Raw genomic sequence first — 13,221 nt, 5'->3', positions numbered from 1 at the left:
TGGCATTTGATATTTGACGAAGTGTGGCATCAAGGAGCCATCATAAATTTGAAGTCAGCAGAAATTAGGGGAATACTCTTCACTGGTTGGAATTATACCCAGTTGTTGGAGGCCAATCATCTCAGCCCCAGGATATCGCTGTAGGAGTTCCTCAGCGCATTGTCCTAAGCTCAACCATCTTCAGATACTTCATCAATGAGGTTGCCTTCATCATAAGGTCCTAAGTGGGAATGTTTGCTGATGATTGCAGAGTTCAGTTCCATTTGCAATTTCTCACATAATGAAGCATCTGTGCCCACATGCAGCAAGACTTGACAACATTCGGGCTTGGGTTGATAAATAACAAGTAACATTTGCACTACATCAGAGCCAGACAATGAAATGAGAGAGTCTAACCACTTTCCCCTCAACATTCAACGAATTTACCATCGCCATCCTGGGAAGTCACCATTAAATGGACTAGCTACAAGAGCTGGTCAGAGGATTGGAATGCTGTTTTGAGGGACTCAGCTTCTGACTCCTCAGAGACCGTCCAACATTCTGCAAAGCACGAGTCAGCAGATACATCCAGCCTCTTGCCTGGACGAATCAGCAGGTACATCCAGCCTCTTGCCTGGACGAGTGCAGCTTTAACAACACTCAAGGTCGACACTGTCCAAGACAAAGCAGCACACCCGATTGGCACCCCATCCACGACTTTAAACATTTGCTCCCTCCATCACCAACATAGTGCCAGCAGTATACTCCATCAACAAAATCTATAAAATGCACGGCAGCAACTCCAAGGCTCCTTCGACAGCATCTGTCAAACCTGCAACCTCTACACTGAGAAGAATAAGGGCAGCTTCAAGTTCTCTTCCAAGTCACATGCCATCCTGATTTGGAATGATTATCACTGGGTCAAAATCCTGGAACTCCCTCCCTAACAGCGCTGTGGGTGTAGTTATGCCATATAGACTGCAGCGCTTCAAGGAAGAGTCTCACCACCACCTTCTCAAGCACAATTAGAGATGAGCAATAAATTGGAAACCCTGGCAGAATTTTCCTTACCAAACTAGGGACAGAAGCTAACTGTGGTACTTTTACTGTCAAGACATTCGATTAGCATCAAACTCAGAGACCAGAGCCAAGTTGAGACCGTATGGCTCACTGAGGAAAGGCCGCTCCTGACTCTTTGAATTTAATCCTTTAATGTAAATTCTTTTAGCAACTCAAAATAACCAAAAAGCATGAATGAAATGAGAACGTACATATGTATGTGTGAATGTGTGTGAGAGACAGCACGCGAGAGAGCATGCAAAAGAGAGAATACAGTAAATTGATCTGGCCCATCGGAGTGAGAGTACCATTTCTAAATTTTTTCCTCATACAAGAGTGTCAAAGTGCTGATTCAGAAACAGCAGCGAAGACAGAGGATTCTTCAGGGAAGAATGAAGAACAACAATGGTATTTATTAACAGGCACACTGCCCAAAGGCGGATCAGTTAACTTTCTCCCTTTCCTTCCGGAGCCACACACAGTCCAAAGTGCAAGTTATAGACATACAGCATCAAGGCATTCACCACAGCATTCACCCAAGTTTCTTCTTCCATTTGCCCCTTCCTGCCGGCATAACTAAAATCAGCAACTTTCAGGAAATCACAGGAGCCAGTAAGAGTACAAGCACACCTAAGTTCCAGTTATCCACCATATTCACCCACCTTGCAATAAGTGGAATCATGAGCTTGTGTTTCTGAAAGGAGGGCTGAATTCTGCACATTGGTGCATCACCAGATTTCAAAGCATCCATGGGTTAATGAGAGGGTGACACTTTTCTAATATCTCAAGAAAAACAAGAAAGTCTACTCTACAGAAGCCATACTACAGCCCAGCGTGTCACACTGAGATTCAGGCCAGGTTCTAAAATTGTTTGTATATTTTTGGAATAATTAGTACAAGTAATTTTGTCTTTAGAGTCATTATTGCAGACTGAATCAGCAGTTTAAGAACAGTGAACCACAACCACAAAAATTATGAAAGAATCTGGTTTCTTCCAAGCTAAATAATGCCAAAGCCCTTATCAGAACTTAGATACTAAATCAAGTACTGTGCAAAGCAGTTGAAGCAAATCACCTCCCACTCACTCCCATGATAGGGAAAACAGATTATCCACCTTGTGCAGTCTTCATTCTTTGGATTGGTATCCTTCAATTATTGGCCAACCTTCACATATCATGACTGTTTCCAGCCATCTCCCAGGTTTATCTTCTGATTTATTTAGGGATTTTGTGATGTTTGTTCAGATCAGGTTCAGACTGAAATAAACTGTTCCAGTCAGGACAGACACAATAATATTTTGGGCTTTTTAAGCAGATGGCTGCATTCCTGAAGTTTTTTTTTAAAAAGGTGTCCAAATCAAAAAAAATGCAGTTTCCCAATTTCTTTTGCCTCTTGACCATCTTTTAGCTGTTTTTGAAAGGAACGTGCCTTTGCAAGCAAACTCTATGCCTCTTCTCTTGAGCACCTTTCAGTCCTGTATAATTCAGCGCTCCCCTACTTCAACTCACGTTCAGCATTAAGACTTAGCTTCAATTTGAAGCTTTGTGCACTAGGCACAGATTTGGTGTTTTGTCAGAGTTAAAATGAAAAAAAATCAACAAAGAGAAAATATTGCTTTTAGTTTATCTTTTATACTTCAAAATAAAAGTCTCCACCCCGATTCAGCTACAATAATACAAACATACGAATTCGCAGCATAAGTTGGCCACTTGGTCCCTCAAGCCCACTCCACCATTCAATAAGATCATAAGATTAACCTCAACTCCACATTCCTGTCCACCCCAATAACCTTTCACCCCCTTGCTTATCAAGAATCTATCTACTTCTACCTTAAAGATATTCAAAGACTCTGCCTCAACCACCTTTTGCGAAAGAGTTCTAAAGACTCACAACTCTCAGAAAAAATTCTCCAATCTCTGTCTTAAATGGGCGAGCCTTTATTTTTAATCAATGACCCTTAGTTCTAGATTCTCCCAAAAGAGGAAACACTCTCCACATCCACCCTGTCAAGACCTCTCAGGATAATAATAACACATTAGAAACCGGGTTTTTTTGGTGTGGTGGGAGGGAAGAAGAAGGTGGGATTTGAGAAGGAATGTGATATCTTTTAAACAACCTGTGTTTAGTTCAAAGCTGTTTACATAACGGAACACAGCACATTAATCATCATGTGTGACCAGCGATACAGGTGGTATTCTGATCTCAACATCTACGTAGACAGAAGTTTTCTTCTCATTAATAGAATTTTGAATATACCATCATGATACAATATGATCATACAGAATTGCCTAAACACAGCCTCTCATATGACAAAATGGTTCGGAAGTGAGCTTCAACTCAGAAGACTCAAGTCTGTGGGTTTGTGAATAACCCAGTGAAGCTCATCGCTTTCTCACAAGCGTTGAAGACCTGTGGTTTCAGCTCAGTTGTCACCAAGCTGCTGGCTTTTCATACTGCAATTCTGGCACCTTACATAATATACAAGTCAAAATTTATGATAATGGAAAAAAAAAGTGACGAGTAGAATAAGTTCTCTTCTAATTAAGGGAAGTGGGTGCATGAAACAGAGAGGCATTGGCTTCCTGTTTGTAACTTTTAAATATATTTGGCATTATCAGAGAGGGTGGGTGGAAATAGCATGCAAAGAACCACTTATAAAATTAGATTAAAAAGAGATTACAAAAATATTCAAAAAATTAATAATGTGGCTGAACGAGAAAACTCATCTCAATTTAAAAACATAGACTGGGTACACACTTCCTTTCAACAAGAATGTGAATGGTTCTTCTGGCTACAGCTACTCACCATTGGTAATACTTGCCATTTACCTACTTCCAGCTGGGAGAGCACCAAGCCTCAATCACAGATGATCATAGCACTATGATTAGACATGCAAGTAGTGGCTGCCCACATGTAGGCTAGGAGACAGGAGCTGTGGTATGCTGGTATTTCCATTTCCTCCTCCAAAAGTAGTGGCATGCCTTTGCACTGGACCAAATCAGCAGATTTTCCAGGTGCAAGTCATTTTCTCAAATTAGAGGGCAAAGTTGGCCCGGTCCCCTTGGAGCCCTGATTCATTTCACCTCATGCACTGAAGTCCAGGGTGCTCCTACTTTTGTGAGTAGGCTGCCCCTTTAATATGCATCCCCATCTGCACACTTTACATTTTCAGTATCTCCCATTTAATAATGAGGTGGTCTTGTGGCGCAGTGGGTAGCATCCCTACCTTTGAACCAGAAGCTCCAGGTTCAAGCCCCACCTCAGGACTTGATGGCCAAGGAAGGTGCATTCATAACATGGCCAAACAGGTTGATAATCCACCTGAAAATCATACCCAACACAAGCCAATGGCAGGCGGTAACAGCAGGAGAGGTTCCTGGTCAGCTATGTGGAAAGAAAGTTGGAGCCTCTATCATCATTGTCCATAGCTCCAGACTACAAAATGTAAAAATGCATGCTGCCACAGCAACTCAGACTCTGAGAGAACAGCAACATTTCATAAAATGAATAATCACAATAAGTTGCTTGTGTGATGGTCATCCATTAGCCTTTTCAATGATTATACAGAGACTCCTGGTTAAGCAATAGCTTAATTTTAAAATTAAAATTTCTTGATGTCCTCACCACTCCCCCTCTCTGCAATCTCCTCCAGCCGTACAACCTTCAGAGATATCTGCACTCCTACAATTCACACCTCTGAAGCTTCCCTGGTCTTAATGGTACCTTCAGCTGGCAAGACTCTTAAGCTCTGGAATTCCCTCCCTAAACTCTGCCTCCATTTCCTCTTTAAGCCGCTCTTTACAACCTACCTCTTTGATCAAGCTTTTGGTTATCAAAAGGATAGAAAAAGAAGTCTTGTGTTATATAGCACTTTTCACAATCATTGGGCATCTCAAAGTGCTTTACAGCCAAAGAAGTACTTTTTGAAGCGTTGTCATTATCATTGTAAGGTAGGAAATGCAGCAGCAAATATGCATCAAACTCCCACAAGCAGCAATGTGATAATGACCACTGAGGGGCCAAATGGCCTAATCGCGCTAATTCTCAGTTTGCGATCAGATGATGATCTGTCTTTGTGACATTGATTGAGAGATAAATATTGGCCAGGATACTGGGGATAACTCCCCTGCTCTTCTTCAAAATAGTGCCAAGGGTCCTTTTAGATCCACTGCAGCAGGCAAATGGGGACTTCGTTTAAAGTCATTATCACTAGCAGTGCAGCATTCCCTCAGTACCACACTAGAGTATTAGTCTTGATTTTTGTGCTCCAGCACTGGAATGGACTTGAATCCATATCTTATGACTCAGAGGCAAGAGTGCTACCAACTGAGCAACAGCTGACACATCATTTGCCCTAATAATTCCTTATGTGGCTTGATATATTTTGTTTGTCAATGCTCCTGTGAAGTGCCTTGGGATGCTTTACTATGTTAAACGTGCTATATAAATGCAAGTTGTTGAGATTGGGAATCTGAATCATTATCCCAAGAATCGTATTTTAAAAGAAATTCTTCAGGGTGTGGGCATCAAAGGCAAGGCCAGTATTAACTGCCTATCCTTAATGGTCCATGAGAAGATGGTGGTGATAATGAAGGTACACCCATAATACTGCTGTTAACTAGCGAGTTTCAGGATTTCGACCAAGTGATGTTACGATGAAGGGCCAGGGGTATATTCCTAAGTTGGATGGTGTATGATTTGGAGAACTTGGGAGATGATGCAATTCACTGAGGGAAGGACAAGGGCAGCTGGTGCATGGGAAGATCAAGTTGTAATAGCCCACCTACATAAGTTGACTGAACTTACTGTGAAGTACTGTGAAGTAAGTTAAACCAGGAACCACTACTGAAGACCCAGCGGCAACATTCTATACAAATAAGTAGTTATGAATCAATGTCCATAGCAACATTTTATATACAAACTACTTTACCATTACTTATGAAAAGTAATGGCCCAAGTCAGGACACGTCGAGTATTGTGCAACAGTTCAAAGCTTTTATTAAGAGCTAATCCATTAAGTAGCTGAACTACAATAAGACTGTAGACAGGGTTGGTGGAAGAAGAGGCATAAGAGTGGTTGGAGTTATAAGTAAGGAGTCAGGCAGCAAGGTCTTGATTTCTGACAATGTGTTATCCATGCCAAGTAAACCAGGGTTTGGGTAAGTTAGAACTAAGGCTTGGTTGTACAATTATTTTGTCAGCCCTGGCATTACTACCAGTACCATAGAACCAAACACTACCAAACAGGGCATATAGTACAGGATATCCACCATAACACCACAGCATCCTCATTTCCGTAGCCATGCATCACACAAGCTATTTTGGAGGACTTGTTTGTTGTTCTAAAAGGAAATTAATTGTAATTGCACCACTAACCGATACAGATCCTCAAGAGCTCTCGCAGAAGCTTCATGGTTTAATTTCATGACTTAACTGTGCCAGTGTCTTAAAAATACCACTTACACACTTTATTATACATTATCTGCAAAGGATTTTCTGTTTCTTTTTAAAAACAAGTTTCAAATGGCAATTAGAGACTTATAATGCTAATCTGTGGTGATCTCTATATAAATGCAAGTCACTTGTGTATTTAGACATACTGCTAGAATTGGCTTAAAGGAATGGAGCTTCTTCATTGCAAACAGAAATGGAGGAATTTGTTTGCTGCTTAGTATGGTTTTGTATTGGTCAAGGTAATCTTTATATAGCATATTCCGCTGCAAACAAAACCACATGAGCATCATATTACAGCGACAATTTATTTCCCTGCTGAAAGCGCAGGTTCAGCTGAAGTAAACCACTGCTCACAATCTACATAGAAACAACCCAAGATTACAATGTTCAAAATTATTGGGCACAATTCTAAATGCATTTCAAGTATTTAAAACACATTGACTTCTTTATTTTCACAATGCCATAAGTTCACTTTCTAAGCAATGGATAGAATTTTGAGATTTGTTTGTCATTTATGTAGGTCAACAGCAGCAATCCTCGAGGTACACCACTGAGTACATCTCCCCATCTGAACATCACCCACTGCTTCCTATCTTTAAGCTAATTTCATATTCACCTCTAACTCAAAATCTAGGATACACATTGTCTTGAGCTTGTGTACAGTAGTAGCCTTTTCAGATGGCACTCAAAAACTTTCTGGAATTCAAGGTATACTTTTTTTTTATTCATTCACAGGATGTGGGTTTCGCTGGCAGGGCCAGCATTTATTGCCCATCCCTAGTTCCTTGAGAAGGTGGTAGTAAGCTGCCTTCTTGAACCACTGCAGTCCATGTGGTGTAGGTACACTCACAGTGCTGTTGAGAAGAGAGTTCCAGGATTTTGACCCAGCAATCTATGAAGGAACGGTGATATATTTCCAAGTCAGGATGGTGAGCGACTTGGAGGGCAACTTACAGGTGGTGGTGTTCTCATCTATCAGCTGCCATTCTCCTTCTAGATGATAGTGGTCGTGGCTTTGGAAGGTGCTGTTGAAGGAGCCTTGGTGAATTTCTGCAGTGCATCTTAGAGATGCTACACACTGCTGCTACTGTGCATCAGAGGAGGAGGGAGTGAATGTTTGCAGATGCGGTGCCAATCAAGTGAGCTGTTTTGTCCTGGATGGTGTCAAGTTTCTTGAGTGTTGTGGGAGTTGCACTTATCCAGGCAAGTGGGGAGTATTTCATCACACCCCTGACTTGTGCCTTGTAGATGGTGGACAGGCTCTGTGGAGTCAGGTGGTGAGTTACACATCGCACGATTCCTAGCCTCTGACCTGCTCTTGTAGCCACAGTATTTATATGGCTAGTCCAGTTCAGTTTCTAGTCAATGGTAACCCCCAGGATGTTGATAGTGGGGGATTCAGCAATGGTAATGCCATTGAACGTCAATGGGGTGATGGTTAGATTCTCTCTTGTTGAAGGTAGTTATTGCCAGAACTTTATGTTGCGCCAATGTTATTTCCCACTTGTCGGGCCAAGCCTGAATATTGTCCAGGTGTTGCTGCATTTGGACATGGACTGCTTCAGTACCTGTTGCGAATGGTGCTGAGCATTGTGCAATCATCAGCGCACATCCCCACTTCTGACCTTATGATGGAAGGAAGGTCATTGATGAAGCAGCTGAAGATGGTTGGGTCGAGGACACTACTCTGAGGAACTCCTGCATTATGTCCTGGAGCTGAGACGACTGACCTCCAACAACCACAACCATCCTCCATTGTGCTAAGTATGACTCCAACCAGCAGAGAGATTTCCCCGATTCCCATTGACTCCAGTTTTGCTAGAGCTCCTTGATGCCACAGACCGTCAAATGCGACCTTGATGTCAAGGCCACTCACTCTCACCTTACGAGTTCAGCTCTTTTGTCCATGTTTGAATCAAGGCTGTAATGACGTCAGGAGCTCTGGGTGTCGGTGAGCAGGTTATTGCTAAGCAAGTGCTTGATAGCACTGTTGATGACCCCTTCCTTTACTTTACTGATGATCGAGAGTAGACTGATGGGGTAGTAATTGGCTGGGTTCGATTTGTCCTGCTTTTTGTGTACAGGACATACCTGGGCAATTTTCCACATAGCCGAGCAGATGCCAGTGTTGTAGCTGTACTGGAACAGCTTGGCTAGGGGCGCAGCAAGTTCTGGGGCACAAGTCTTCGGTACTATTGCCGGAATATTGTCAGGGCCCATAGCCTTTGCAATATCCAGTGCCTTCAGCTGTTTCTTGATATCACGTGGAATAAACCAAATTGGCTGAAGACTGGCATCTACGACGTTGGGGGCCTCCAGTGGAGGCAAGCTGGATCATCCACTCGTCACTTTCTGGCTGAAGATTGTAGCAAATCCTTCAGCCTTATCTTTTAATGTGCTGGGTTCCTCCATCATTGAAGATGGGGATATTTGTGGAGCCTCCTCCTCCAGTGAGTTGTTTAACTGGCCAACACCATTCATGATTGAATGTGGCAGGACTGCAGAGCTTAGATCTGGTCTGTTGGATCACTTAGCTCTGTCGATCACTTGCTGCTTATACTGTTTGGCACGCAAGTAGTCCTGTTTTATAGCTTCACCAGGTTTTCACCTCATTCTTAGGTATGCCTGGTACTGCTCCTGTCATGCCCTCTTGCACTCTTCATTGAACCAAGGTTGATCCCCTGGCTTAATGGTAATGGTAGAGTGGGGGATATGCTGGGCCATGAGGTTACAGGTTGTGTTTGAGTACAATTCTGCTGCTGCTGATGGCCCACATCGCCTAATGGATGCCCAGTCTTGAGTTGCTAGATCTGTTCGAAATTAGCACTCATTTAGCACTGTGGTCGTGTCACACAACATAATGTAGGGTATCTTCAATGTGAAGGCGTGACTTCATCTCCACAACGGCAGTGCGGTGGTCACTCCTACCGAAACCATCATGGCAGACATGGCCTGTGGCAGGCAGGTTGCTGAGGATGAGGTCAAGTATATTTTTCCCTCTTGCCGCAGAGCCAGTCTAGCAGCTATGTCCTTTAGGACTCATTCAGTAATGGTGCTACCAAGACACTATTGGTGGTGATGAGCATTGAGGTCTCTGATTCATCAGTTGAGGGAAGGCAGTAAGTGGTAATCAGCAGGAGGTTTCCTTGCCCACGTTTGACCTGATGCCATGAGACTTCATGGGGTTCAGTGTCAATATTGTATGGTCAACTTCCTCCTGACTGTGTCACTGTGGCGTCATATCCAGGCTTGGTGTCTGGGACATTATCTGTAAGGTATGATTCCGTGAGGATGACTATGTCTATGAAACAGCTCTCCCAATTTTGGCCATTTCAGATGGCATTTAAGAGTCAACCACATTGTGTGTCTAGAGACCTGGTAAGGACGACAGGTGGGTTCTTATAATTGACAACAGTTTCATGGTCATTATAGGCTTTTAATTCCAATGTTTATTGAATTTAAATTCAACCATCTGCCATGGAGGGATTTGAACCCAGGTCCCCAGAGTATTACCCTGGGTCTCTGGATTACTAATCCAGTGACAATACCACTACGCCATCGCCTTCCCCTGTAGTGCTTTCCAGCATCCGTGGAAAGCAAAGAAGAATAGGGGAACAGATAAGTCTCTACAATATGGAAAAGGATGGAGAGAAAGAAAGAGGAAGAAATGAAAACTGTGACAAGACATCTGAGCTACTCCAGGCTCTAAACTACCAGTGAATAACACTTTGGAAGATCCACTTGTTAGTATTCAAACTCTACAAGCACTTTGCTTTAAGCAGGCTGATGTGAGGCTTTGACAGATTCAGTTTGCAACCAGTGCTTATTACAGTGCTTAAAATTAACACCAGCCCCACTTTGACCAAAATTAATAATGGACGGAATAGCAGATGGACTACTGAATCTATTTCACCTCTCTCCTCCTTTACTTTCTCAACTTAGATGCGCAGGAAGCATCTTTTGAAGGCAGTTTACAAAATGTATAAGCTTTAGCGTTGTCAGTTTGGTGACATATAATCAATAATGTTCAAAAACACCAGAATCCATTAAGATCAGAAGTTGTTGAATAGCCTGATGACACTGAAATCTTGATTTTGACCGTTGCAATTAGACATTTGTTATATGAATATCAGGGCGGCGGTAATTTTCTCATTTTTAAATTTACCTATTCCAGGCCTGAACCCAGGTCCTTAACACTGTGAGGTGTAGTCACATTGTATATTGCTTTACTGTGGATTAACAGATCAATTGGTTCCTAATCACTAGCACATACCTGACTCATTTTGAAGAAGTCCAAGGTAGGCCTTGTCCATCGGACATCCTCATCATGCCTCCGTTTTACACCACACTTGCGTTCATTTAAGTCGCAGGGCTGGGAATGACTCCGTAACAGGCCCTGCTGCCGTCGGTTCATCTCTGGAGTGGAGGAGGGTGTGCTTTTGGCTGACAGCAGACATCTTGCTGCCTCCCGAATGTGCACCGGTGAGAGCGAGAAGCGCCTTTGAGGAATGAACGTGCATTGCTCAGGCAAAATGCACTGCACGCCCAAAAAAGTTCTCTCACCAATATCTGTGGAATGGTTGTTTGGCGACAGCATCCATGGCAATGGGGATTCGGGAGATGTCGTGAGACTGGAAAATGTGAAGCTGCTGGTGTTTGAATAATGGCCGGAGTTGGGCAGCTGCTGGAGGCCAAGGCTGGTGGGGCGCTGAGTCGAGTTACCGAGCTGTGCACTTGCATTACCACCACTGTTGCAGCGCCGTTTAACAGGAGTCCACACCTTGGAGCCCACTGGCTTCCACAGAGACCTGCAACGTGACAGATCTTCTGGCACAGAGAGTGATCGACAGTGCCTTTTGGTGGGTGGATCTGGCAGTGAGGCAAAGCTCTCAGAGAACTGCAAGTCACTTAAATTCCCCACCGACGTGCTCGTCACATGACCCATCCATGTACTTGTTGCCTGACCTGTCCACAAGGATTTGTTCTGACTGGAGGAGTTGATGCTGTTTAGGTTGTAGCTTGTGAGTGAAGGGAACCCCATATTCACTGGTAATTCAGCATTTGAAGTGTCAAATACATTCCACTTCCTTTCTTCTGCAAAGGCATAGAGAAGGAAAAGACATTAAGTAATACAAACATAGCATTAAAGCATCAAAAAAAACATTTCAGCATTGACTTCTCCTGAAGACTTAGTGGGCTAATGGTTCCATGGGTGTTGCATCAATAAAAGATGACCAAGTTGAATCACATCATAATCAAACATCCATATTGCTGGGCAAGGATCACTGGACAGCAGTTGGGAGCAGAAACCGAAGCTAAGTTTTCCTTTACCCAACACTGTGACCAACTGTAGCATCTCAACTACTCTTCCAGTTGAACTCAGTTCGTGCAGCTTGGACTGGGAAAAGAATCTGGAGCCACATTGTCTGTTTGACTTACTATGTACAAACTGGATGAGAGTGGTTGAGGGAGCATTTTAATTCGCCTCTCACCATCATCCTCCTCCCTCTCCCATAGGTTATTTTCCTGGGCTGCCCAGCAAAGATCAACTTTCAGGAGATTAACATAGCACTAATAAATTGTGCTGAAAACATAACTGCAATAAGTTTTGGAAGAACGTGTAAGTATGTTTTGTAACTAAGCTAGGAAATTAATATGAAACATTACAGCGAAAGCCATGTAGCAATAGCAATTGATAATCAAACAGTCCTCCCACTGAAATGATGTAGTCATGCAGAAGGGAATTGTTGTTTTTGAGAATTTGGTCAGTGCGTTGACTTTGATAACCAAGTAGATAGTAGGAAATGAGTATAGTGGCTGGAGTGAATGGCATCATCGGGGAAAGTGGTTGCCAGTAGGATGGCCACTGACAGAGCTCAAGAATACTATTATAAATAAAGTGCCGGAAACACACCAGTCACATGACTGATGCAAGCTCAGGCAATTCAAAATTTTTTTTAAAAAACTACAAATCCAACTACTGAGAAGTTTCGGTAAATTGCAGTGTTGGACTATAGATCAGTTGGAGAGTGTATTAATTTTCTACGTTGGGGTATTTTTGGGGGTCTCAAGGGGACTTAATGTCCAATAGAGGTACCATGCAGTTGCAAAGTTCTCTTTACCCTGAACCAGTCTATCTATGGAGGTAGCGAATTAAAGCCAGTTGTTGTCCCAGGTTAAATTCTCTAGGACAAAACATGGTTGGCATCCTTCAACCCAAATCTGTGTGCCTTGGGTTCCCCTTCTGTGCTGACCGCCCTTGTTGTCCTGACTCGCTGCCTTGCTCTTCAGCATCGAGGGAGCATGCAGCTCGTCATCATGGAGAGTCCATGTTCAGGATATTATGCAGGTCAGACAGGGAGCTGGGGCTGGGATTGGAATGGCAGCCGGTGAGGCAAGCTCACTGCTTGTGGGCTAGTAACAAGGTCTAGGACCAAGTGTCCATGGATCTGGGCATTGGTAGCGATCCAAGAATAAAAATACCAGGCATAAAGGCATCCAGTACTGGGCAGGGGACAGACCAACTGAAAACCAGACCAATGGCCACCCTGGTTGCCAGGTGCCATGGAAATTGACTCTCAAATCGACTCCACTCTTTCTCCAGCAGCCATCACCACTGTGTGCAGGAATATGACAGATTGGGGAGCTGAGTTATGTATTTTGCGGGGGGGGGGGGGAGAGAAATACCTTCACCATTCTACCAACCTGGCCGTGGCATCCTATATGGAT

At 43.3% G+C, this 13,221-nt stretch overlaps 1 protein-coding gene across 3 annotated transcripts in view; it reads right to left on the bottom strand.

Moving 5' to 3' along the window:
* Positions 1–13,221, bottom strand: part of LOC121280718 (protein FAM53A-like) — a 146,147-nt gene that overhangs the window by 43,719 nt on the left and 89,207 nt on the right. For all 3 annotated transcript variants that reach the window (XM_041192836.1, XM_041192838.1, XM_041192837.1), the window contains one exon: positions 10,766–11,586. In XM_041192836.1, the coding sequence (XP_041048770.1) occupies positions 10,766–11,586 (821 nt within the window). The remainder of the gene's footprint in view (positions 1–10,765; positions 11,587–13,221) is intronic.

This window comes from Carcharodon carcharias, chromosome 8 (assembly GCF_017639515.1).
Source record: "Carcharodon carcharias isolate sCarCar2 chromosome 8, sCarCar2.pri, whole genome shotgun sequence".
Lineage (NCBI taxonomy): Eukaryota > Metazoa > Chordata > Chondrichthyes > Lamniformes > Lamnidae > Carcharodon > Carcharodon carcharias.
The sequence above is the reverse complement of the archived record's forward strand: the minus strand, read 5'-3'. Positions and strand labels throughout refer to the sequence as shown.